This window comes from Lodderomyces elongisporus, chromosome 2 (assembly GCF_030384665.1).
Source record: "Lodderomyces elongisporus chromosome 2, complete sequence".
Lineage (NCBI taxonomy): Eukaryota > Fungi > Ascomycota > Pichiomycetes > Serinales > Debaryomycetaceae > Lodderomyces > Lodderomyces elongisporus.
The window spans coordinates 55625-79141 of NC_083674.1; the positions used below are offsets into that span (position 1 = coordinate 55625).

The 23517-nt window shown below is 38.0% G+C and overlaps 12 protein-coding genes across 12 annotated transcripts; 7 read left to right on the forward strand and 5 right to left on the reverse strand. All coding sequences in view use genetic code 12, as the record gives it.

Moving 5' to 3' along the window:
* Positions 1 to 15: 15 nt before the first annotated feature.
* RPL6 (60S ribosomal protein L6) lies at positions 16 to 934 on the forward strand (the record flags this gene model as incomplete). Its single annotated transcript, XM_001526468.2, has 2 exons — positions 16 to 24; positions 416 to 934. 2 exons carry the CDS (start codon positions 16 to 18, stop codon positions 932 to 934), a joined length of 528 nt encoding a protein of 175 aa, XP_001526518.2.
* Positions 935 to 1363: 429 nt separating this feature from the next.
* FPR3 (peptidylprolyl isomerase fpr3) lies at positions 1364 to 2539 on the forward strand (the record flags this gene model as incomplete). Its single annotated transcript, XM_001526469.2, has 1 exon — positions 1364 to 2539. One exon carries the CDS (start codon positions 1364 to 1366, stop codon positions 2537 to 2539), a length of 1176 nt encoding a protein of 391 aa, XP_001526519.2.
* Positions 2540 to 2811: 272 nt separating this feature from the next.
* Positions 2812 to 5634, forward strand: HMG1 (3-hydroxy-3-methylglutaryl-coenzyme A (HMG-CoA) reductase isozyme; the record flags this gene model as incomplete). The annotated part of the gene is made up of 1 exon (XM_001526470.2): positions 2812 to 5634. One exon carries the CDS (start codon positions 2812 to 2814, stop codon positions 5632 to 5634), a length of 2823 nt encoding a protein of 940 aa, XP_001526520.2.
* A 320-nt stretch (positions 5635 to 5954) lies between these two features.
* VPS27 (Vacuolar protein-sorting-associated protein 27) lies at positions 5955 to 7751 on the reverse strand (the record flags this gene model as incomplete). The annotated part of the gene is made up of 1 exon (XM_001526471.2): positions 5955 to 7751. The coding sequence occupies one exon, from the start codon at positions 7749 to 7751 to the stop codon at positions 5955 to 5957; it is 1797 nt and encodes a 598-aa protein (XP_001526521.2).
* A 1429-nt stretch (positions 7752 to 9180) lies between these two features.
* Positions 9181 to 10476, forward strand: SPE1 (Ornithine decarboxylase; the record flags this gene model as incomplete). Its single annotated transcript, XM_001526472.2, has 1 exon — positions 9181 to 10476. One exon carries the CDS (start codon positions 9181 to 9183, stop codon positions 10474 to 10476), a length of 1296 nt encoding a protein of 431 aa, XP_001526522.2.
* A 663-nt stretch (positions 10477 to 11139) lies between these two features.
* On the forward strand, positions 11140 to 12822 carry CNA1 (3',5'-cyclic-nucleotide phosphodiesterase (PDEase) (3':5'-CNP); the record flags this gene model as incomplete). Its single annotated transcript, XM_001526473.2, has 1 exon — positions 11140 to 12822. One exon carries the CDS (start codon positions 11140 to 11142, stop codon positions 12820 to 12822), a length of 1683 nt encoding a protein of 560 aa, XP_001526523.2.
* Positions 12823 to 13726: 904 nt separating this feature from the next.
* LOT5 (low temperature responsive protein) lies at positions 13727 to 14461 on the forward strand (the record flags this gene model as incomplete). Its single annotated transcript, XM_001526474.2, has 1 exon — positions 13727 to 14461. The coding sequence occupies one exon, from the start codon at positions 13727 to 13729 to the stop codon at positions 14459 to 14461; it is 735 nt and encodes a 244-aa protein (XP_001526524.2).
* A 302-nt stretch (positions 14462 to 14763) lies between these two features.
* Positions 14764 to 17547, forward strand: PVL30_001324 (uncharacterized protein; the record flags this gene model as incomplete). Its single annotated transcript, XM_001526475.2, has 1 exon — positions 14764 to 17547. The coding sequence occupies one exon, from the start codon at positions 14764 to 14766 to the stop codon at positions 17545 to 17547; it is 2784 nt and encodes a 927-aa protein (XP_001526525.2).
* Positions 17548 to 17780: 233 nt separating this feature from the next.
* Positions 17781 to 18410, reverse strand: TSR2 (rRNA accumulation- protein; the record flags this gene model as incomplete). Its single annotated transcript, XM_001526476.1, has 1 exon — positions 17781 to 18410. The coding sequence occupies one exon, from the start codon at positions 18408 to 18410 to the stop codon at positions 17781 to 17783; it is 630 nt and encodes a 209-aa protein (XP_001526526.2).
* A 197-nt stretch (positions 18411 to 18607) lies between these two features.
* Positions 18608 to 21025, reverse strand: ORC1 (Origin recognition complex, subunit 1; the record flags this gene model as incomplete). The annotated part of the gene is made up of 1 exon (XM_001526477.1): positions 18608 to 21025. The coding sequence occupies one exon, from the start codon at positions 21023 to 21025 to the stop codon at positions 18608 to 18610; it is 2418 nt and encodes an 805-aa protein (XP_001526527.2).
* A 159-nt stretch (positions 21026 to 21184) lies between these two features.
* Positions 21185 to 21954, reverse strand: SPG1 (septum-promoting GTP-binding protein 1; the record flags this gene model as incomplete). The annotated part of the gene is made up of 2 exons (XM_001526478.2): positions 21185 to 21752; positions 21908 to 21954. The coding sequence occupies 2 exons, from the start codon at positions 21952 to 21954 to the stop codon at positions 21185 to 21187; spliced, it is 615 nt and encodes a 204-aa protein (XP_001526528.2).
* A 552-nt stretch (positions 21955 to 22506) lies between these two features.
* On the reverse strand, positions 22507 to 23277 carry ROT1 (Reversal of tor2 lethality; the record flags this gene model as incomplete). The annotated part of the gene is made up of 1 exon (XM_001526479.2): positions 22507 to 23277. The coding sequence occupies one exon, from the start codon at positions 23275 to 23277 to the stop codon at positions 22507 to 22509; it is 771 nt and encodes a 256-aa protein (XP_001526529.2).
* Positions 23278 to 23517: the final 240 nt, after the last annotated feature.

The window sequence follows — 23517 nt, forward strand, 5'->3', positions numbered from 1 at the left end:
ATCAACGAAACAAACATGAGTCAAGTATGTAATAGATATAGGAATGATATAGGGATGAATAAGGGAATAAGGTTGAAGATGGAAGATACAGGATAGAGCAGAAAGCAGGATTTGGGGAATATCCACATGGACCATAGATATCGGCAGGTATAATGTTGCTTGTCTTTCCTTTTCCTTTTTTTTTTTTTCAAAACAGAATATGCCAGATAGAAGTTATCGAAATCAAAGAAACATATCAAACGACTTACGAATTGCAAGTTGGAAGAAGGAAGGAGGAGAAATCAATCAACAGATGGAATATATGTCTCTTTCAGATACCACCTTTACCCTTTAATTCTTTTTTTTTTTTTTAGTTTCATAGAAAACTTTTTGATATTGAGAACCAATGTTACTAACAGATACAAATTATTTATAGGCTCCAAAGTGGTACCAATCGGAAGACGTTGCCGTCCCAAGACAGTCTAGAAAGACTTCACGTCCACAAAAGTTGCGTGCTTCATTAGTTCCAGGTACAGTCTTGATCTTGTTAGCCGGAAGATTCAGAGGAAAGAGAGTTGTTTACTTGAAGAACTTGGAAGACAACACATTATTGGTTTCAGGACCATTCAAGGTTAATGGTGTCCCATTGAGAAGAGTTAACGCCAGATACGTTATTGCCACATCCACCAAGGTCAACATCGAAGGTGTCGATGTCTCTAAATTCAACGTTGAATACTTTGCTAGAGAACAAAAGCCAAAGTCCAAGAAATCCGAAGCTGAGTTCTTCAACGAAGCTCCAGCCAAGAAGGAGATTAAGGGCGAAAGAGTTGCTGACCAAAAGTCAGTTGATGCTGCTTTGCTCAGTGAAATCAAGAAGACCCCATTGTTGAAACAATACTTGGCTGCTTCATTCTCATTGAAGAGCGGTGACAGACCACACTTGTTGAAGTTTTAAACATGTTATCTTTGACTTTTGTGTGAATAGAAATGGAGAAGAAGAAGAGGAGGAAGAGGAGGAGATGTTAACTATGTATAGTTGAATGAAATGTATTTTTTTGGAAGGCAAGTGATTGAAGAATGTAAGTTTGGATTTTGTAATATTGAAGTATTCTCTGTATATTTTTGACTATGTCTGGTTGAAATTGTGTGAGTGTATGAGTGTGTTAGTTGATGTATTACGATTGTTAGTTAGTGTGTTAGTGTGTGCATTAGTGAGTGTGCTAGTTAGTGAGTTAGCTAGTGTGTTATTGATTGTTAGTGTGTGCGAAAATTACTATTCTTGAAGTTTAGAATTTCTATAAATTTCCATCGCATCGCAGAAAACGTGCGTGATGGATTTTTATAAGCTATAGAAGTATCATTAAAGAAACATCAATTAATAACCATGTCTTTGCCAATTGCTACGTATAACTTGGCCTTGAATCCATTTCAGCCTACTCCTGCTCTTGAAGAGGATTATCCAGTCACTGTGAGAATCAGTTTGGCTGCTTTGGACCCAGAAGCAACTGATGACAAGGAAGAGCCATCAACTTTGAGAATCTTGAAGAAGCTGATAGATTTCGATGAGGATGATGATGAGGATGATGACGAAGATGAGGATGATGACGATGAAGATGAAGATGAATTGGATGAAATCAAGGAGAAAGGAAATGGTAAGGTCAAAAAGGCCGATGCTGAAGACGATGACGATGAAGAAGAAGAAGAAGATGATGATGAAGACGATGAACTCGATGAGGATATCGAAGAATTTGTTGTTTGTACTTTGTCACCAAAACACCAATACCAACAAACACTTGACCTCACCATCCTTCCTGATGAGGAAGTCTATTTTGTTGTGACTGGTTCTTACCCAATCCACCTCACTGGTAACTACATCGAGCATCCAGCCAACGATGACGAAGACGACTATGATGAAGAGTACGACGATGAATACGACGACGACGATGAAGATGATGATGAATACGATTTGACCCCTGATGAAGACGAAATCATTGAGGAAATTGAAGAAGAGCAAGCAGAACCAGGTAAGATCGAAGAAATCGTTGAGGAAACCAAGAAAAGACCTGCATCAGAAGCCGTTGACGAGCAAGAAGAAGAAAAAGGAGGAAAAGAGTCCAAAAAAGCCAAAGCAGCTAAAAAGGCTAAAAAGGCTGAGAAAACCGTGCAATTTACTAAGGAGTTGGAACAAGGTCCAAGCGGCTCCACTTTTGAGAAAAAGAAATACCCAACAAAAACCTTACTTGGAGGTGTCATTACTGAAGACAGAAAACAAGGATCAGGTCCAGAAGCTAAATCAGGAAACAAAGTGGGTATCAGATACATTGGTAAACTCAAAAACGGTAAAGTGTTTGATAAAAACACTTCGGGCAAACCATTTTCGTTCAAATTAGGTAAAGGTGAATGTATTAAAGGTTTCGATTTAGGTGTTGCTGGTATGAGTGTTGGCGGCGAGAGAAGAGTTATTATCCCACCAAAAATGGGTTACGGTTCCCAGCTGCTTCCTGGAATTCCAGCAAACTCTGAGTTGACTTTTGACATCAAGTTAGTTTCATTAAAGTAAGTATAATAAGTATAGTAAGTATAGTAGGTTAGGTAAATTGAGCAAATCAAGCAAATTAAGCAAATAAATAAAAAAAAATTATATAGAAAAATCTTGCAAATTATTGCAAATAATGCACTAAAAGAACATAGAGCAAGTAAAATAAAAAAAAATGAGCGTGGCCAAAAAAAAAGACAAAAAGCAAAAAACACTACAATATTTAGTCGTAAAAAAAAATTACGCGAAGTAAAAAAAAAAATTGCTTATACGATGTCAGCCAACATCACCAACACATGTTCAGCGCCATCTCTGCGGCAATAGCCAAAGCAGCGGCAACTAAGCCGATTCATTTTATCGTGATTCCAGCATTGCTTGCGTCGATTGCTTATTTGTCAATTGTGGATGATTATATTCCAACATCCGATGGAATCGAGTATTATTTTAGTGATAGTAAAAAGAGTAGCTTGATCGGATACAGCTCCAGCTCTAGCTCCCGCTCTAGCTCCAACAGTCATGGGTGGACCCCATTTGAAGGGGATATCAATGACTATAAACAAATCACATTGGTACCTGTAAGATTTAGAAGCTTCCATTCGGTTTCCCCAGCTCCCAATTCCGTGTATGTGCACGGAAATGAGCAAGTGCTCAAAGTTGAAGGAGATATGGAAACAATCACTATTGATGGAGAAACTTGGAAAATGACCAGTGGACACATGAAATACTATGATTATGCGAGAAGAGGCTACTACAAGATTCTTAGCTCAATAAAACAAGCTGACAATTTCGATATCATTCTCATTACTGTTGCTTATATTGCAATGTGGTATACATTGATTAAAGTGTTTATTGATATGAAACAGTTTGGTTCTAGATTCTGGCTCGCATTTTCGACCTTGGTTTCTTCAACTTTTGCATTTCTTTTTGCATTATTATTATCCAACAAATTGGATTTAAAAGTGTCATTATTGAGCCTTACTGAAGGCATTCCATTCCTTGTTTCTATAATTGGCTTTAAACATAAAGTATCTATTGCCAGCGTTGTGGCCAAGGCATCAACTGCATCTCCTGAAGATGTGCCAAATATCGTTTCACAAGCAATCTCGTCGCATACATTATCCATGTTCCGTGACCATGTTGTTGTTGTTGGTGCTTTAGGTGCATGTGCTGTTTACGCCAGCCACATTATCCCCTTGAGAAACTTTTGTCTTCTTAGTGCATTCATCTTGTCGATTGATTTGCTTCTCGTTCATACATTCTTTGCTGCCATTCTTGCTTTGAAAATTGAAATTAATCGTGCGAGAAGGACTGAGGATATGCAAGAGGTTTTGGAAGAAGATGGTGTCTCGTCTCTTGTTGCTGCAACTGTTGCTGAACAATCATCAACTATTGAATATCCAAACGAAAAGAATTTCTTCCACACACACTCCATTCTCTCATTTAAAGTGATTATGACTATTGGATTTGTTTCATTCCATTTGTTCTGGTTGGGTGGCTCGTGGATGGAAAGTCGTGGTGCGGCAACTGCGACTGATGATTTACTTCAACATATCCCAACATATCCAGGAACAGTTCTTGTACTTCTTCCACCAAAGTTTTATGTGCATGGTTTTGCGTCACAAATTGAAGATTATATTTATCTTGTGTTTAAAACCATTAGTGATGCAATCAAGGATAGTTTAATCTCCAAATTCCTTCTTTTTGGTTTTGGTGTTTCCATTGTTTCCAACATTTACTTTCTCAATGCCTCGCGTTACCAAGTCACTGCTACGAATAAGCTCATTGAGTTTTCCAAACCAAAAGAGCCAGTCTTGGCCCATACGGCTGAGGAACGTACTAGTTTGCTTAAGGAAGGCAAGGTAGCCTCACTCAGTAATGATGAAGTTACCGCTTTGGTTACCAGTGGAAAACTTCCTCTTTATGCGCTTGAAAAACAACTCGGTGACAACACTAGGGCAGTAGCAGTGCGTCGTCAAGCGATTGAAACATTATCGAAAACCAAACTTGATCGTTTACCTTTTGCCAACTATGACTACGACAGAGTGTTTGGTGCTTGTTGTGAAAACGTTATTGGATATATGCCACTTCCTGTTGGTGTTGCGGGACCACTTGTTATTGATGGTAAAGAATACTTTCTTCCAATGGCAACCACCGAAGGATGTCTTGTTGCCAGTACGATGAGAGGTTGTAAAGCAATTAATTTGGGTGGCGGTGTTCAAACTGTTTTGACTAAAGATGGTATGACTCGTGGTCCATGTGTTAGATTCCCAACGTTAAAGATTGCCGGTGAAGCAAAAGTTTGGATGGATAGCGAAGAAGGCCAAGCCTCAATGAAGGAGGCTTTCAACTCCACATCGAGATTTGCTAGATTACAACATATACAAACGGCATTGGCCGGAACCTTACTTTACGTGAGGTTTAGAACTACAACCGGTGATGCTATGGGTATGAACATGATTAGTAAAGGTGTTGAACATACGCTTAAACAGCTTAAAGAAGAAAGATTCCCAGACATGGAAGTCGTGAGTGTTAGTGGTAACTACTGTACTGATAAAAAGAGTGCAGCAATCAACTGGATCAATGGACGTGGAAAATCAGTTGTAGCCGAAGCTAGAATCCCGGAACAAGTCATTAGTCAAGTTTTGAAATGTGACGTTGATTCCTTGGTTGAAGTTAATGTCTCCAAGAACTTGATTGGATCAGCTCTCGCCGGCTCTATAGGTGGATTTAATGCTCATGCTGCCAATTTGGTTGCAGCTCTTTTCTTGGCACTTGGACAGGATCCTGCACAAGTTGTTGAGGGATCCAATTGTCTCACTTTAATCGATCGAGTAGGTACTGAACTAGTCATTTCGGTGTCAATGCCATGTATCGAAGTCGGAACTATTGGAGGTGGTACTATTCTTGACCCTCAAGGATCAATGTTAGATCTCTTGGGTCTTCGTGGTCCACATCCAACGAATCCAGGACAAAACGCACAACAGCTTGCTAAAGTTGTTGCATCGGCTGTCTTGGCTGCTGAGTTGAGTTTGATTTCAGCCCTTGCTGCTGGGCATTTGGTGCAGCTGCACATGCAGCACAATAGGAAACCAGCAGCCGGTTCTTGCATTAAAAGTTAGGAGTAGATTATATGAAAAGGAAAGAAAAATGGAAAACGAAAAAAGAAGAGAAAATGAGAGAAAATGAGAAAAGAGAAAAAAAATATAGAATTTAAATAAAAGTTGAATCTAGCATATTTGTTTGTTTATTGTTTCTATTTTTTATGTTTTTCAAAACTATGGTACAGAAAAAGGGAAAGGAAAATAGAATAGTAAACTAGTGTTGTAGTCGCCAATTAAACCGATACAATTAAAATGTAATAAAATGTAATAAAATATAATAAAATAGAATAAAGGTGGACTTTATTGGCAAATTTTTGTTACACAAACTTTAGCCATGCTTATAATTCTATCAATGCCTCCTCGTGTTTATTCTTTTCCTCGACTGCTTCTAAAGATGGAAATTTTGCCGATGCATCTTCATAAGCATGTGGGGGTAGAGTGCTTGATGCGTGACGAATAAATGACTGTGTAGGCAATTCGTTGCTGAGATTTGAGTTGTCGTCGAGTGGCGGATAATGAGGTAAACTCACCATGTTTCCAGTACTGTTTCCACTCATCTCTGATGTAATTGGTTGTTCTTCTAGTTGTTGTTCTTGTTCAAAAGAAGGAGAAGATGCAGCTTGGTTGTGAATCTGCAGTTGATTAGGTTGTGGTGAAAGCTCCTCTTGATTGTATCCTTGTTGTTGGTGAGGTTGTTGATGTGACTGTTGGTGAGGTTGTTGGTGAGGTTGTTGATATGATTGTTGATATGGGTGTTGGTATGATTGCTGATGCGACTGTTGGTATGATTGCTGATGAGGTTGTTGATACTCTTGTGGTTGACCCAATCTCAATTTCTTTTCCCAATATTGTTCATACAACCTTGTAATGGTATTAATCTTGTTGCTCATTTCCAAAAATGTGGCATACTTCTCGTTTGCTTGTCTTAAACCTTCCTCTGTTCGTTTGAGCTCGTCAATAGGCAGTTGTGCTTGCAGCTGCGACGAATTCGATATTGATGAAGGTCTCAGTGAGTTTGAATTCATTTGAGCTTTTGATTTCGATGTCTTTGTTTTGAAAGGAATATTGTATGGATCCAGCTCTTCTATATTGTGAGATATAGAAGAATTGTTTTCCATAGATTCATTATTCTGGGGCTTTTGCGATTCATATTCTTGCAAACTCAATTGTATAGCCTTTTTGAGCTCCTCATCTTCATCATTGCCAGTTTCGGTATTTTGCGATTCTCGTTGAGGAATTGAATCTACATAGCGACTATTGCTGGTGTTGTTGCTGCTGCTCGTTACTTTTCCAACTGAACTCTCCTTTAAACTCAACTCGATCGCCTTTCTAAGCTCCTCATCTTCGTCTTCGTGGCCACTTCTTCTCTCTGCGTGTGGTTTTGATGTCTTTTTATTACGCTTGGCGTAACAATTGTCACAAACCCGCACAGGTTCCATTATCCCTAGATTCACCAACTTCATATTATTTGACGAATGGTCTTGGCAGTAAACACCACCACATGCACGACAATGGTGTTTTCTATTCAACATGGAGAATGGCGTATAACAAATCATACAAGAGTCGCTATCAATCCAGTCTGGTGGTACTTCGGAATCAATAAACTTGCTGTCGCTTGCTCCTCCGCCTACACTTTCGTCCGCTGTTGGAAAAGAGTACCCTTCCTTAACGAGTTCCTGGTATTTTTTCTCCACATAGTTTAGTTGCAATTGGCCCTGGAAAAAGTTTACCCATTGTTTAATGAGGGAGAGAATCAACTCGCCAACTTTATGTTCATCGTAGTTGTGGTCTTTGGTATTGTAATGGACTTTGAAAACAAAGTCGACCAAATAATCCATAAACTCTCGTGAGCTAATCTCTACAAGAAAATGGAAACCACTATTTTTCACACACAAATCAACAAGTTTTAAAGTGCTTGTGAGTAGGTTAGGGTTCAGGTAAACCAAGTTTAACCGTTTTTTCAAACTCCTCATAGATTGCTGTGCTGGTAGTTTTTTTGACCTAATGAAATCCGTCACTTCAAGAGCAGTCGATAAGTCTAGTTCACCATTTGGAATAGATTCCGAAGTGGCATCACCAATCTTATTGTCAAGTTCTAACTGCAATGCTGAAGTAGAAGATCCAAACCACGACATATTAAGTAATGAAATTGTATAATGTGTTTGGAGCCAAGAAGAAAAAGAATGAAAACAAAAAAAAAAAAAACAAAAATAAAGAAGTGGGCTGGTGAGGGAATAGAGTGGAGGAAAATGTGGCTAGATGTATAATTGAAACAAACAGTAACGATGGTTTAAGTATACTGAGTAAAGGTTTTGGGGTTTACTTTGCCTTCGATTTTGGTGATTTCGGACAGTAACACAAAAAGGAGAAGCAAAAACGAGAGTGGGATAGTAAATGTGCAAGTGTGAGAGAATAGAGAATGAGAGCTACCAAAGAACAAATATGAAAGAGTGCGAGGGTTATGTTACAAAGCGATAACGGGTCGCAAGATTGAAGTACTTTGGAGGCTGAGAGAAGAGACGGAAGAAATGGTGGAGACGGAAGAAAATAAATACAGCTTAAGTAACATGTTAACCATTGAATGTTAAACATCAGCATGGCATTAGACTTGTATGAATAAGATTCTACTTATCATTCAAACTACAATCTCTCTTTAGTAAAAAAAAAGAAAAAACAGAGTAAAACATTTCCAAGACTTCAGCACCTCAGGTTTCTTGCCCCCTTCTCCCTTCATCGCCCTTCTCCCTTCATCACCCTTCATCTCTCCCCTCTACCTCTGCGTCCTTCTTTTCCGCCCCAGAATTTAGTTTATTTGCTTTCTGCGTCATTTATAACATGTCAGATCCAGACGATTACACATAACTATATCACCTAGTTTAAGGTTATGTGGAAATGTCATTACTGGACTATTATACACGACCATTGGCGCCACACCAATATGAAGAGATAAGACTAGTGAAAGTCACATACCATTGATTACCACGAAGTTACCCCTCTCGGAATAACCGGGGATAAGCCACTCAATTAAGTGGAGACTTGAGCTTAGCAGAACAGTATAAATATGCCCTCATGTCTCCTCTACAAATAACCCTTTATATCTTCTTAACTAACTTTAGAGTAGATAGCTTTAGATCAACTAACTCTTAGTATAATAACTTTCTAATGTTATATCTTTAGTTCACACACAAAACCCAGTAATATAACTATTACTGTGCAGACTTTAAGCATACCGAACACTACTTAAGTCTGACATAACAATGTATACAAATCTATGTATACAGCAACAACACAAAATCGCATCTCTCATTTTCACTCAACACTCAGAATTTTTTTTTTTTGTTTTATTTTTTTTTTAATTTTTTTTTTAATTTCTTTCATTAATTTTTCATTAATTTTTCACCTTGTCTACACCCCACTTCTCGAATACAATCTTTCATCTCAACTTCAACATACTTTCTTCTTTCTCTTCTTCTAAACCTTCTTACTTCCTTTTCCCCTTACACACCCTACTATCTTCCCCTATATATATCTATATACGAGAGCTGCCGCATGTCTCTTCAAGGAATGTCAATTATTGCTGAAAACCCCACAACAATTGTTGACTTGCCTGTTCAAAATGATATAATCGACATAGAATCAAGGCAATTTAAAAATTTCTTTAAAGGAGAAAATAAATTAATCGAAAAAGCTCTTATTGACCATATCAATGAAGTTGACCATGAAGAGTGTGAGCCTGGCGACGAGGACTCGTTCTTTGTTTGCGACTTGAACCAAGTTTACAAATCAGTTCAGTTGTGGAAACAACAGTTGCCTCGTGTTCAAGCACACTATGCTGTTAAATGTAATACCAATATGAAGGTGGTTGAGTTTTTGGCTGATAAGGGAGTCAATTTTGATTGTGCATCCAAGAATGAGATTGATGCAGTTTTACAGTTGGGTGTTGCTGCAGAGAGAATTGTATATGCCAACCCATGCAAAACCAATTCTTTTATTAGACATGCAAGAGATAATCAAGTAAACCTCACTACTGTTGACAATGTTAATGAGTTGGTTAAATTGTCCAAATTCCACCCAGAATGTGGTATCCTTGTGAGAATCATTACTGATGATGAGTCGTCTCAATGTCGTCTTAGCACAAAATTCGGATGCTCTGTAGAAACTGCAGTAAAGGAAATCCTTCCAACTGCCAAAAATTTGGGCTTACCAGTAGTTGGTGTGGCATTCCATGTGGGCTCTGGAGCCAAGGATTTTCAGGCCATTTACCAGGCCATCAGAGATTCAAGAATCGTATTCGATTACGGTATTGACCTTGGATTTAAGATGAAGATCTTGGATATAGGTGGTGGATTTGAATTTGATACATTTGTCGAATCCTCAAAGATGGTTAATGTATCGATTGACAAATTCTTTCCTGATCTGTTTGTCAAAGAAAACGGAATCAGCTTTATAGCTGAACCAGGTAGATTCATGGTGGCCAATGCATTCACGTTGGCTACTCATGTCATTGCGAAACGTGACATAAACGGATCAGCAAAAGCAATGTTGTACATCAATGATGGTGTTTACGGTAATTTGAATTGCATTTTGTTTGATCACCAGGAACCAACTGCGCGTATTTTGAAAAGCGGCGGCCAGTTCCATTACGGAGAAAAAGATCAAAGAAGGTTTGAATACTCCATTTGGGGGCCAACATGTGATGGCTTGGATTGTGTATCCGCCTCGAGTCACTTGAACTGCAATGTTGCTGTTGGTGATTGGTTATATTTCCCAAACTTGGGCGCCTACACTAGCTGCGCCAAAACCCAATTTAACGGGTTTAAAAATGATACAGAAGTTATTTATATCCCTGTACAAGAGTAAGAATAAATGAAATGAAGAAAAAATTATAAAAAAAAAAGAAAAGAAAAGAAAAGAAAGAACAGAATTGTTTCGTTAAGCTTTTCAAATACGCAAATGTGTATTTCTGTCAACTGTATCCACTTTCTCTTTTCTAATTCATTCTTTATAAGCTCATCTTTTCTTGTATCTTTTTATCTTTGCTTTATTTCGTACTAGTATATTGCTGTCCCTATCCCTACTTATTTATTTTTTTTCTTTCTAAACTCTTTTCTCTGTTCCTCTCAACAAGGCTTGTAATCTTGAAGAAATGTAAAAATAGAAAAGCAACTGCTGCTTATGTAATCGCCCGAAGGTCTGGAATCAAAGAATTTTCTTACAAACAAAAAATAAAATAAATAAAAAAAATTAAAAATTAAAACGAAATTTAAGAATAGAAAGAACGTATGCAAGAAAATGAGAAAGTAACAGAGTCTATCTAAGTTTCAATCAGTTTATTAAAGAATCAGCCTTTTGTTTCCATCCAACCGTCTCATTTGAATCACAGTCTTTTCTACCAAATCAAAAGGTAGCTAAACGAAACACAGACTCAAAAGAATATATATATATATATATATATATATATATATATATGTTTATAAAACCGCATACAAATCACCTTTTTTAACAACAAACAAGAATACGATGATGAATACTTTAAAAAACACAACGCAAATTAATAATGCTCTAAATGCAATAAAACGAGAACTGGCTGTGCCCAATAAGGACCTTACTGTGTATGTAATGGAAGACGGAGAAACGTATTCTACTGTCAATAGGGCAGTTTCGTCGGTTCGTGCACCAGCAACTTTCAATCCTAGCAATGAGCAAGTGTTTCTCCGTAATGGGCTCCCCAATTGCGACTTCATCAAAGAGCATTTTTTCAACGAAGGTCGTTTGAAAGAAGACCAAGCTATTAGGATTGTAAAGCAAGCGACCCAATTGTTGAGTGCGGAGCCAAATTTGCTTAGTGTTCCAGCACCAGTCACTATTTGTGGAGATGTTCATGGTCAATACTATGACTTGATGAAATTGTTTGAAGTTGGCGGCGATCCAAAGACCACCAAATATTTATTCCTTGGAGATTATGTCGATAGAGGCTCATTTTCAATCGAGTGCTTGATCTACTTGTACGCCTTAAAGATTACATATCCAAACACTTTTTGGATGCTTCGAGGCAATCACGAGAGCAGACACTTAACAGAATACTTTACTTTCAAGAATGAGTGTTTGCACAAGTACTCATCTCGATTGTACGAAGAGTGCATAGCCTCGTTTAACGCACTCCCGCTAGCAGCAATAATGAATGAACAGTTCTTTTGTGTTCATGGAGGGCTCTCGCCACAATTGACAGACCTTGACAGTGTTCGTAAACTTAATAGGTTTAGAGAACCACCAACAAAAGGATTGATGTGTGATCTTCTTTGGGCAGACCCTATTGAAGAATATGACGAAAACAATATCGATACAGAATTTTTGAACAATGCAGTAAGAGGCTGTTCGTACGCATTTACATATAAAGCAGCATGCAAGTTTCTTGACCGAACCAAATTGTTATCAGTTATTAGAGCACACGAAGCTCAGAATGCTGGGTACAGGATGTACAAGCGAACAAAGAGCATGGGTTTCCCAAGTTTGCTCACCATGTTTAGTGCACCCAATTACCTCGATAGTTACAATAACAAGGCTGCTGTTTTGAAGTACGAAAATAATGTGATGAACATTAGACAGTTTAATGCATCGCCACATCCATACTGGTTACCACATTTCATGGACGTTTTCACTTGGTCACTACCATTTGTTGGGGAGAAAGTTACTGATATGTTGGTGAGCATACTCAATGTTTGTACAGAAGAAGAGTTGGAAGAGGAATTTCCCTTGGAATCTCAAGCCATTTCATCTTCATCTCCATCTCCATCTCCAAAAGCACACCCACCTGCGCCTACTTTTGACACTATAGCTGAAGAGAATGATGAAGAAACTTTGGCAGAGAAACGATTGGCATTGAGAAACAAGATAATCGCCATTGGTAAAATGTCTCGTATGTTTCAAGTATTACGAGAAGAGCAAGAGAGTGTGGCCCATTTGAAAGAATTAAACAGAGGCTTGTTACCAAAAGGCTCGCTCTTACACGGTAAGGAAGGTTTGCAACTGACGATTTCTTCTTTCGAGGAAGCCAAGGCTGCTGATAGAGTCAATGAAGCTTTACCGCCCAGTATGGAAGAAATGCGTAAAATGGAAGAAGAGAGAGGAGAAAGAATTAAGCAGCAAATGTCAAAGAATGATAATCCGGTGATACATAAATTGATCCGAAGATTATCACAGAGTTAGTAAAGGCAAATCAAAAAGAGGATATAGTTGACTTTCTTTTGCACTAGCAAATTATCCATTTGCACTTGCTAATTATTTTATGTTTATTGTCTTTATTTTGTTTATTTCCATTTCCTTTTTCCATTTCCTCTTTTTTTTTCTTTTTTCTCTTTTCCTTTTTTTGAAAAAAATTATAAATCAGTTTTATTCTTTCATTTCTTACTTTTTTGGTATCAAGGTCTTAAGATGCATAATTGAAGATATACTTGTGCAGCTATGTTGCGCCTGCAAAACTGTTTAGAGCTTGTCAAACGGAATCAACTTTTTTTATTTAATTAAGAAATTCTGGAATCAAGTGTTTTGCTCTGCAGACTGCAATTGTCCATTAAACAACAAAGAAAAAAAAAAAAGAAGCTAAATGCTTAATCGAACAATGAATAATAAGCTTTTAACTCAAATTTTTCTTTCTCCGAGGTGTATTGTTTATTTGCCTTATTTTCTTCTTTTTGTTTCACCTTCAACTTGTTAAACTATAAATCATTTGTATCAAGTTAGGTTTTCCTTGCTTTTATATTCTTTATCTTAAAGTTAGAGTCTAATGATTAATATAAACATGAAAGAAAGATGGAAAGCAAACGAAGAAAGGCAGAGGGGAAAAGAGGAAAAAAAAAAGAGAGGCCTGTAACAACAAAAAGTAACAATCGCTGGATAGAGTGCAGAGTTTGAATTCTGCATTTCTGGCGCATACTTGAAACCTTGATGTTTATACTATAAGTATATTTATAAATATATTTATAAATATATCTATATACACCTTTCCTTTTTTTTTTTATTTCTTTTTTTTTTTTTTCTTTTTAACATTTTTTATTTCTCACGACTCACGCTCGAACTCAACCCCCATGTGGCTCATTACAAAGAACTGTCCATGAGCCCTTCGATCAAGCTCATTCACGAGCAACCAAATGTCGAAAATACAATCCTATATCATGCGTACAGGGCTTCGAGCCCAGCTCGCTTTAGCTCTGGGGATGATGACAAGTTTATCATGTATGGAGGGTCAGGACTGTGCAGCATAATAAGCGGCACATTACGAAATTTCACTCTGGATCAGTGTTCAATATTTGTTCTTAGCTCGTGCTTTATCATATGGTCTGAGACGGACGGCTTGGGATTTGAGATACCGTATCAATCAATATATCTTCATGCATTGGATGATACAGGGATGCTATATTTGCAGATTGAGAATAACAGGTTACATGAGTCGGATGAGAACACGGTAGAGCTTCGACTATTACCAAATCAAGAAGACTCATCAAGCTTGAGTAATCCACTCTTTCGTGAAATGAACGGCGGAGCATTAGATATTTACCATGCCATGAACACTTGTTCTGCAATGCACCCTGACCCGGATGATGAAAATGAAGAAGAAGAAGAACATTCTGAGTTACCTCTAGCGATTCCAAGCAATTGGCTAGAGAAAGAATTTATCGCAAATTCCGGGCAAGCTGACGACTTGAATGATTATGAGATCAGAGACGGGCATGCAGGTATGAGTGTAGGCATCGGATACGGCCCTATAGCTGGTATCAAGCGAGATGCGGGTGGTGATGAACGGGCGGGTAGTGGGCTTCCAAATAAAAGAAATCGAACTCTCCAATGAAATCACAAAGCGTATAAATACTATATATATATGTATACATATATTAATTTTATTGCATGTATATATATAATTGTAACTGTATTCTTAAATATATATTATTGCATAAGCACTTCTTTCGTATAGCTATTCTATAGCCACCTTTAAAGCTATAAAATAATCCATTCAAAACTTCAAAACAAAGAAAAAACAAAAATGGAGAGCTAAAACATTAAAACATTTGCGCTGCCAAAAAAAAAAAACCTATTATACAAGATAACCCTATCAGTTTAGTGACGGATTTAATTCACCCTAGAGGGCTCTCAATGACTACCCACGATGAGAAAGCAGCTCTCTGTAATCATTTCAACAAGCTAGCCCAGGGTCGTATTATTGCCTACGACAACCATGCGTTCTGGGCCCAATTCTGGAGGCTCCCGTCAAGACTCTCTGCACAGGATATAAATGAAGTACTTAAAGAGCCACTAGAGCATGTAAGGGAACATAATGTGACAAACTTGATTACATTTGTACGGGCAATAAGTATAGAGCTTATTAGGATTTCAAAACTAGAGTCATGGCGAGATGGAGATATTCAAACCGTACTTGTATGCATTCGACTATTAGTCCGAGTACTTCCTAGAATATTTGAGATGGAAACTTATCACATTGGATTTGAGCCACGAATATGGAAACAAGAGTTTGAGCCATCGCAGTTGGACTCCTTGGATACCAACTTGCATGAAAATGAAGTAACTGGTGATTTAGCAACAAACTTGTTGATGAGCTTGTTAGATTTGCTATTCACAAAGGGATTCACAATAAGTCTGCACACCAAAAGAAAAGGCGGGGTCAATCTAACGGTTTGGGAACCGGGTATAGCATATAACGGAAAATTTCTGACACCTAATTTAATTATCGACAGCAATAGAGCAGAAGTATTGAAGCTAATTACAGTTTTATGCTCCTCTAGTTTATATGTGTCACCAGTCGATGTTGTATCAACGGGAAATAAGTTTCTTACTACATTGGTGGCCATAACGCCCAAAGTGAAATTGTTGACATTATTTGCTTCGTTGACTAATTTAGTGTGCAGGTCCACTTCCAGTACAGACAATTTTCTTTTTTGGGATTGCCATGCATTCACTGAAATTCGACATTTATTAGTAACCCATGCTTTCCAGTTGTTAAACTTGATGGTTGTTTACTCAACACCCGTTGGTAAACGGAATATGGTCAGATTGTATATGGGCAAGATGCACAAGGATCACGAAATTCGATACATGTTGTCTTCCATGATGAATATACTCCAAGCAACAGCGGGATTTGTGAAAAAGAACGGAAAGCTGTTGTGGGCATACGAAGCCGTGGTTTTTATGTGGGAATTGACGCAGTGCAATAAACCATTTAGAGACCTACTCAAAAAAACTCATATTTCAGAGCTCCTGGTAATCTTGTTGTATTTCACAACACTAAAAGATCAAAAACAATTGGTGCAGGTGAGCTCGTACTATTTACTCTACTTGACCTCAAAAGAACCGCTCACCAATGAGTTGCTAAAGCCAATATCCTCTACATTGTACGAGCACTTACCCAACAATTTCAAACTATCAGTAACTCCCATCACCACACGAGATTTTCTTGTTGGCCAATTATGTACAATCTTGCTCAATACTGCTATTTATCAGTCAATGCAGCGACCTTCGCAGTTGGTCCACACCTTGGTTGAAATACTTTACAACTTGATCACACCGGTGTCAGATAATCCCAATGTCACTATTGACCCTACAAAGAGATTAAACAACCCGAATCCTAATGGAGGATTATCATACCAAGCATCGTCATTGGTGACTCAATTGATTGGCCATTTGTCAAGAAGGAATTTTTTGCTCGAAAAGGCATACCATTTGGACTGGGTGGCCTTGATTGTGCGAGCAGTGTGTGCTGCTCTTACTAGGTATCCACTGCCCTCACGAATGTTGTTGTTATGTATTTTGAAAAATGAGAATTTGTATCAAGAATTGTGGAATACTGTATCGAATTTGCAAGACTTGTTCATTAAAGGTGACGCATTTGAGAAGATAGAAGAGGAGGATGAAAGCAATGGTGGTGCTGGTGCTGGCGTCAGTGCTGGCGATGGTGCTGGTGCTGGTGTTGACGTTAGTGCTGGCGTTAGTTCTGGTATTGGTGTTGGCAGTGTGCTGCCGCGAAATGTAATAGATGCAGCGCCGATTATATCCGAAGCTGAAAGTATTGAGGCATCTCTACGTCCAGTACCGCCACCCGGTATGACAGAAAAGGCAAGATCAAAATTGAGAAAGAATAGCTCAGTAAGCAAGGCATGGCCAGGAAGGGAATATTTGGCCCTTATTTTATTCACGATTCTTCCATATCTCAAATCGCAAATAAAATCAGTGTGGCCACCGGCGCCAGGTCATGTACCCGATAGTTTTGATCTCGTAAACCGGATTGGAAAAATTAATTTTCAAAATGCCTACGAGGATAAAAATTATAACCTTGGACTTTGTTTGGATGATCCCATGGACCTGCTTCTACTACAATTCAAATGGAATCTAATATCACTAGGATGGTATGAGTCTTTATTATTTGAAAGAATATATAATGCCAATAATAATGTGAGGCTATACCTTGGCTTCACAAGTAACCAATTAGTTCAAAACTTGTCCAAATCTATTGCCTCAATGAGCAAGTTTACATCTTGGAACTTTTTAAAAGAAAAAGCTGGTGATGAAGAAACGGAGCAATGGGTGAACGCGGCTTTGACCACAATAAACATCTGGGAAAGTACCGAAATCAAACTTTTCAAGGTGGAAACAAGTTTAAGTTTTTTCGCCAATTTCAATCTTCTTGGGTCTAATTCACCTAAAAATAATGACATGACACGTCGATTTAACGAGTTGCGAATGAGTAGCGGAGGTTTATCAAATATTTCTCCGGCAAGTTCTGCTCTCAACACGCCAGTCGAAGAGAAAGAGGGATTTTTCGCAAGTAGAGCAGGAAGAAACTCGGTTACAAGTTTACAATCAATAAATTCCATGAACCGGTCTAGAAGTCATACACGAGCATCAATTAGTCAATTTTCTACATAGACAATTACTACTTTTTCTTTAAAAAAAACAATAGTATTCGTATTTATGTTTTGTTTTTATTCTTTTTTTTTTTTTGCTTCTATTTTTGGTCTATTACCTTATCATTCTTTGTTTCCCTATACTCTACTTCGTCCTTTTACTACTTTTTTTATCGTGAAGTTTAATTATTTTTTCCCTTTCCTTTTCTTTCCTTTCCTTTATTATTATTACAATTATTATTTTGACAAGACCTCTTACCTTCTTCTTCCTTTTGTTACCAACTCGAATCCATCATCATCAACGATTGGTTGATTACGCAGGCTGGGCTCTGTGTCCACCTCCATTGCATCACCAGAGCTATGTATATGTTGGCGTTGCTCCTCTTCCTCTTCCTCTTCCTCTTCCTCGTCATCATCGTCATCGGAATCTGGATTATTAGGATCTTCTTCAACTTTCACCGGTGCTGAACTTTTATTTTGTCCTTTCTCCAACCATTTTGCATATAATTCATCGATCAAGTTGTACCTTCGCTCAGCAACTTCTTTGTAAAACTTCATCACCAATGCAGCAATTTCTAAAGCAGAATCATTATCGACTTCAGTGTCAAATTCATCCACCATGGCATAAAGCAAAGTTTCCTCTATTAATTGTACATCAACGGCCTTGGATTCCGTGAACAAGTCAATTACTATACCACTGATCCAGTCTCTTTTTTCAGCCGAGTTGGCTCCACCCCATGAATTTTCCACTGCGGTTGCTAACTCATCCCACTTGTAGACTGCCATGCATACACCTAACTCGAATTTTGCCTGTTGTGTCTCATTTTCAAACTTGAGTGTACCGTGTTCGACTTCAACAAACTCAGTAGTGTCTATTGATGTCATTATTGGTGGAGCTATATGTGATTGTGGCTGTTGTTACTGTTACTGTTACTGTTGTTGTTGTTGCGATTACTGTTACTGTTGTTGTTGTTGCGATTACTGTTACTATTACTGTTGCAAGCTTACGTTGTGATGAGGTATGAAAGAGGTTTTTGTGTGATTTGATACAATGTAAGAATGTATATGTCGCTACCAAATATCTATAAATATTGAGAAATCTCATTGTCTCGCTTCATTGCAGAAACCACTTCTTCTTCACTAACACTTAACATCAATAGTCTTTTTCTTTCGCTTGCTGCATTCTGTTGGCTTATCAATCCGGCATCAACAAGAGACGCCAAGACATAGTCAAAGTTGTATATTCTTGAAAGACTTTCTTTAGCATACAAGATATCATGCATTGTAGTATCTGTCTCAAACGGGTTAGAAGTGGTCATGACCATCATATTCTTCATCTCCTCAATTATATCACCAAGAGGTATCTCGGCAAACCCACTACGTCTCATTCGCTTCAACAATGCTGCAAGCACCAATTTCGCACCAAATGGCAACGACTTGATGTATTGTGCAAGTGGAGACTTAACACTCTCAACTATGGCCATCGATATGTGCTGAGTAGTCACAGCATAATTATCCAGTTCTTGTTTTGAAAACTCTTGCTCGGCAATCTCAACTGCTCTTTTGCATATATTCAATGCCCGTCTTGCATCACCACTAACACCAGCAACTTTTCTAGCAGCAAAACCAATTGCATCATCAACTATGGTTACTTTATACTTGCTATGCTTAACAAGGCTGCTTAGCCGATGTCTAATGATGTCTCCTAGTTGATGGAAAGAATATCCTTTAAACTGGATTCTGCGCAACCCCATTCTAGATGAGATTTTATTGGAAAGCATTCTTTCAGGCAAATCCATTGTGTTTGCAACAGCAATAACAATCAAGCTCGAAGTACTATACGTGGGCCAATTAAAAAAATTGTACATGACATTCTGTTGCTTTTGTGCAACCTGGTCCAATTCATCCATGAGCACAACTAGTGGTTCCTTTGGTTTATCGTTTTTGAAATATTCTTCCAACAAAACAGCAGCATTACTATCAGTAACTCGATCGCCACTTATATGCTGCCAAAGCATACCATATGCTGCTGTTGACGACAAAAGTTTCAATCCATTGATTTCCAAGAAACTGAATTTCCGCATTTCACCCATATCGGCCACTTCTGTCATTTGACGGATTATTTCCTTGATTGTTGCTGTTTTCCCCATCCCCGGAACACCACTCACGTATACACAACACCCGCTCCCTTCGTTTATTGCGCTTTCAAGATTGGCCCAAATTGCCATAAATTCATCTTCTCGGCCTGGAAGGGCATCCAAACGATGTGAAGTGTGTAATTTTTGTTTAAGTTGATGGAAAGCTTCCGACTTGGGATCAAGTAACAGACCTTTCTTTGTAGGTGATGTAAATGAAGGTAGAGGACTTTGATTTGCAATGATTCTCATTTTTTTCTTTGGTGTAACAATGGAGTATATTTCGTCTATTGGTGTTTGCTCTGAATGAGTTTCAGCTTCTAGATCGGGAGCAGTGATTATTGTTTTAGCCTTTTTCAATGGTGACTTGCGGTTTATAAAAGCAGGTCCACCACCACGTCCACCACCACGACTATTTCCACGACTACCACCACGACTACCACCACGTCCACTACCACGTGTGCCCTCTGTTCGTGATTTAGTTTTGCTCTTTAAAGTCGATGACGATTCTCGCTCAAAATCGGAAGCATCACTTTCATCCAGTTTGACTTCCTCCTCTGATGATGATGATGATGATTCAACCACTGCCGACTCCAGTGAGTTAAGATCTGACTCTTCTATTTCTTCTAATTGGGGTGTGTCCACTGCATCATCGTTAGACTCGATTTCCTCGTGCTTTCTCTTTTGCTTTCTTATAGCTCCACCTTTCTTGTTTCCCATTTCATCCAGTACTTTCTCTTCCTCTTGTTGTTGTTGTTGTTTCTGTGGTTGTTCTTGCAACTTTTTCCTATTGAAAAGCATTTTCTTAACAACATCAACAAATTGATCGGCATTTTTGTGGAAATTCTGCATCATGTCTCCAAAATCAAACGGTTCTGTTATTTTCTCTTTTTCATTTGTGGCTCGTCGACACATAAATGTCGTATCTTTTGTTGATTCGTCTATAACTATTCCTTCGAAATCCTTTACTGGAAGCACTGTGACTTTATTGATTATATTTCCCAATTGGATTTCGTCGAGGTAAGGTGTAAGAAAAATTTCATTGTTGACCACATCGACATCTTGCGGGATCTGTTCTACTTCATCTTTTGTACAGAACCAGATTACAAATACTTCGATAAACTGATTAATACCAAATCTGATTTCTTTGATAATTGCAATTGATGTCGAGTCTCCGGAAGATACCAAAATGGTTGACCCAGTTTTTACTTCCAATTGATCCAGTTGTCGTCGCAAAACAATCTCATCAGAAACACTACTCTTCTTGTCAGCTCTTCTTCGAGTCCTAGTTTGTCTCTCCCCATCTTGCTCGCTTGACTGGGTATAGTCCCATCCTTTGATGCCGTTGGTGATGGTGCTGCTCATTGAATAGTGATACACATGTGGTGTGGTCTACAGTTAATTCCGCGCACAAATTTTTTAAAAATGCGTATGTATATATATATATATATATACATTTATATGTTTGTGAATATGTAAGGTTGTTACAGGAATTTGTGTATAACTCTATGCACTATATAAGTCCTACTTAAATATCAATATAGGTTCACCAACATTAACAATCTCCTCCAAGTTCAACCTAATGTCGAATGCCTTTGACAATATAATCTTGAATATCTTTTGTACGTTTATAGAGTGGCTTGTAGAACAGAAAATTACTGGGGCTTTCATTGCGGCGCCGAATTTCTTGGCCTGTTGTGTTATTTCGATTTGGTCCTGGAATGGTAGGTCTATAAACTGATCATACTTGGTGCCCACTAGAAATGGGATGGCAGTCTTGTTGAACCCTCGTACTTGTCTGTACCACTCCTTTATCGAATTCAATGTCGATTTACGTGTTAGATCAAACATAAATAGAATTGCAACAGCATCATTGGAAACTAGCGGTAGCATATTGATAAATTCTTTTTGTCCACCCAAATCCCAAATAGAAAACATTATTGTAGTGTTGCGTATCTGTATTCGTTTATCCATGAAATTTACTCCTAAAGTTTGAATGTAATCTTCGTCAAATGACCCTTCAACGTATTTCACCATTAGTGAGGTCTTGCCAATTTGAGAGTCTCCTATGAGTCCAATTTTTAGCGACACCCTGGGAGTATATTAAGTTAGTAACATCCTTTTTTCTTTTATTATTATCCATTCCTATTTTTTTTATTTTCGCTTCTTTTTCTTCTGATTTGATAAGGAGAAAAGGGTTAAGAAACAGGGGACAAAATACAAGTGTTTTTCTGAGTTGACACATACTGGTTCTGCTCTTCGCTTTGTTCTTGATTATAATCATCTGCTTCCATGATGGTTTAGCTGTAATTTGTTTATCTTGTTTGTTTGCTTTATTTGGTTTATCTTGTTTATTTGCTTTATGTGGTTGTGTGTTTATGATCCAGAGGTAAACATTCAAAGAGGAAAAAATCAAAAAGGCAAAATGTGACAAGTTGATAAATTGTATGAGCGCGCAAAAACAACTAATCTGGAGTATGCGATAATCTTTTAGTAGTTTGCAAACCTATACAAACATTAAAAGGGTCATTTGCAAGCTATTGGAAAAAGGAAATGGAAATGGAAAATGGGAAATTTTTAAGGGCCTAAAAATAACAAAAGAAAGTAACAAAAAAAAAATACAAATTTAATAATCTCTATAAAATATTCAGGGGTTGATGAACCAAAGTCAAAGTGAAAAAGAAAAAGAAAAAGAAAAGGAAAAGGAAAAAGATTGTGATTGATACATATATGTCAGATGTTTACTTCTTCGATAATGTCCATTCTAAAGCTCTGAATGTTTTCTTTTCTTTTTTGTTTGTCTATATATATATGTATATGTGCACACAAAAAGGAAAAAAAACATTTTACTTTAAAAACATGTAAGCTGATCCCAATCCTAAGCATGCAACGCTAAACCACCAGTACTTGTCCATCGACTCGTCGTGGGTTTGTCTAATGGCATTAGTTCTATACTGGTTCTCCAATGATCTCTTGATCCTGCTTCTTCTTGATTTGGAATTGCTCTTGCTGCTGTCGTCATCATTCAATTCAGAGTCTGTCTCTGAGGCAGCATCAGTGGGGTTTAATGCATAGGTGGGCAACATTAATGGGGGCTTGTAGGCCAAATATAATGGTTGCATTTTGCTTCCGTCGAATTGGTAAATTTGTAAGGTCCATCTTCCGTGGTATGGGTCAACGTACTTTTGGTATGTTTTAAAGTATGTTGATTGAACATATCTACTATAAGTTGATACGTTTGGGTCGTCTTGGTTGCATGGGTCGCTCAACAACTGTCTTCCATCAACGGCGATTGGTGTTAGCATAACTGAACCGTTGCTAGCGATTTCGTATGTTCCGTGTTGGTAGGTTACGGAAGCAACGGGACATGAATGGTTTTTGGGGTTGGAGACAACCCTATACAATGCTTCTTCGTAGTGTCCGTCTTTGGTGAAGGAGTATGAGATTCCTGGCAAGTCTGGTTCAATCAAGAGTTCTTCCACTGGGTCGTAGAACCCAGGGCCAGTGAACACAGTGTTTGATTTCGAGGTCCATGTGCCTTCCAATTCTTCCATCAGCGGATCTGCTGCTACAAAAGTAGCCAAGGCGAATATCAGTATGAGAAACTGTTTTAGCATAGTGGCTCAAGTTAGAATTATGGTGTGCTTAATAGTTAGCGAGTGTAGAACTAAGGAGGCAAGAGTGGAAAAGTCAATGTGCGTGTGTGTCTGTGTGTGTGTGTGTGTATACGTCTGTCTGTATGAGAACAAGGGTATGAGTCGATGGAATTAGTTGGAAATAGAAAAAAAAAAGTCCTGCCAATAGTTGATTCGTTTCTAGTCTTTGAAAAAATGGAAAAAAAAGTTCAGGTGTATAAA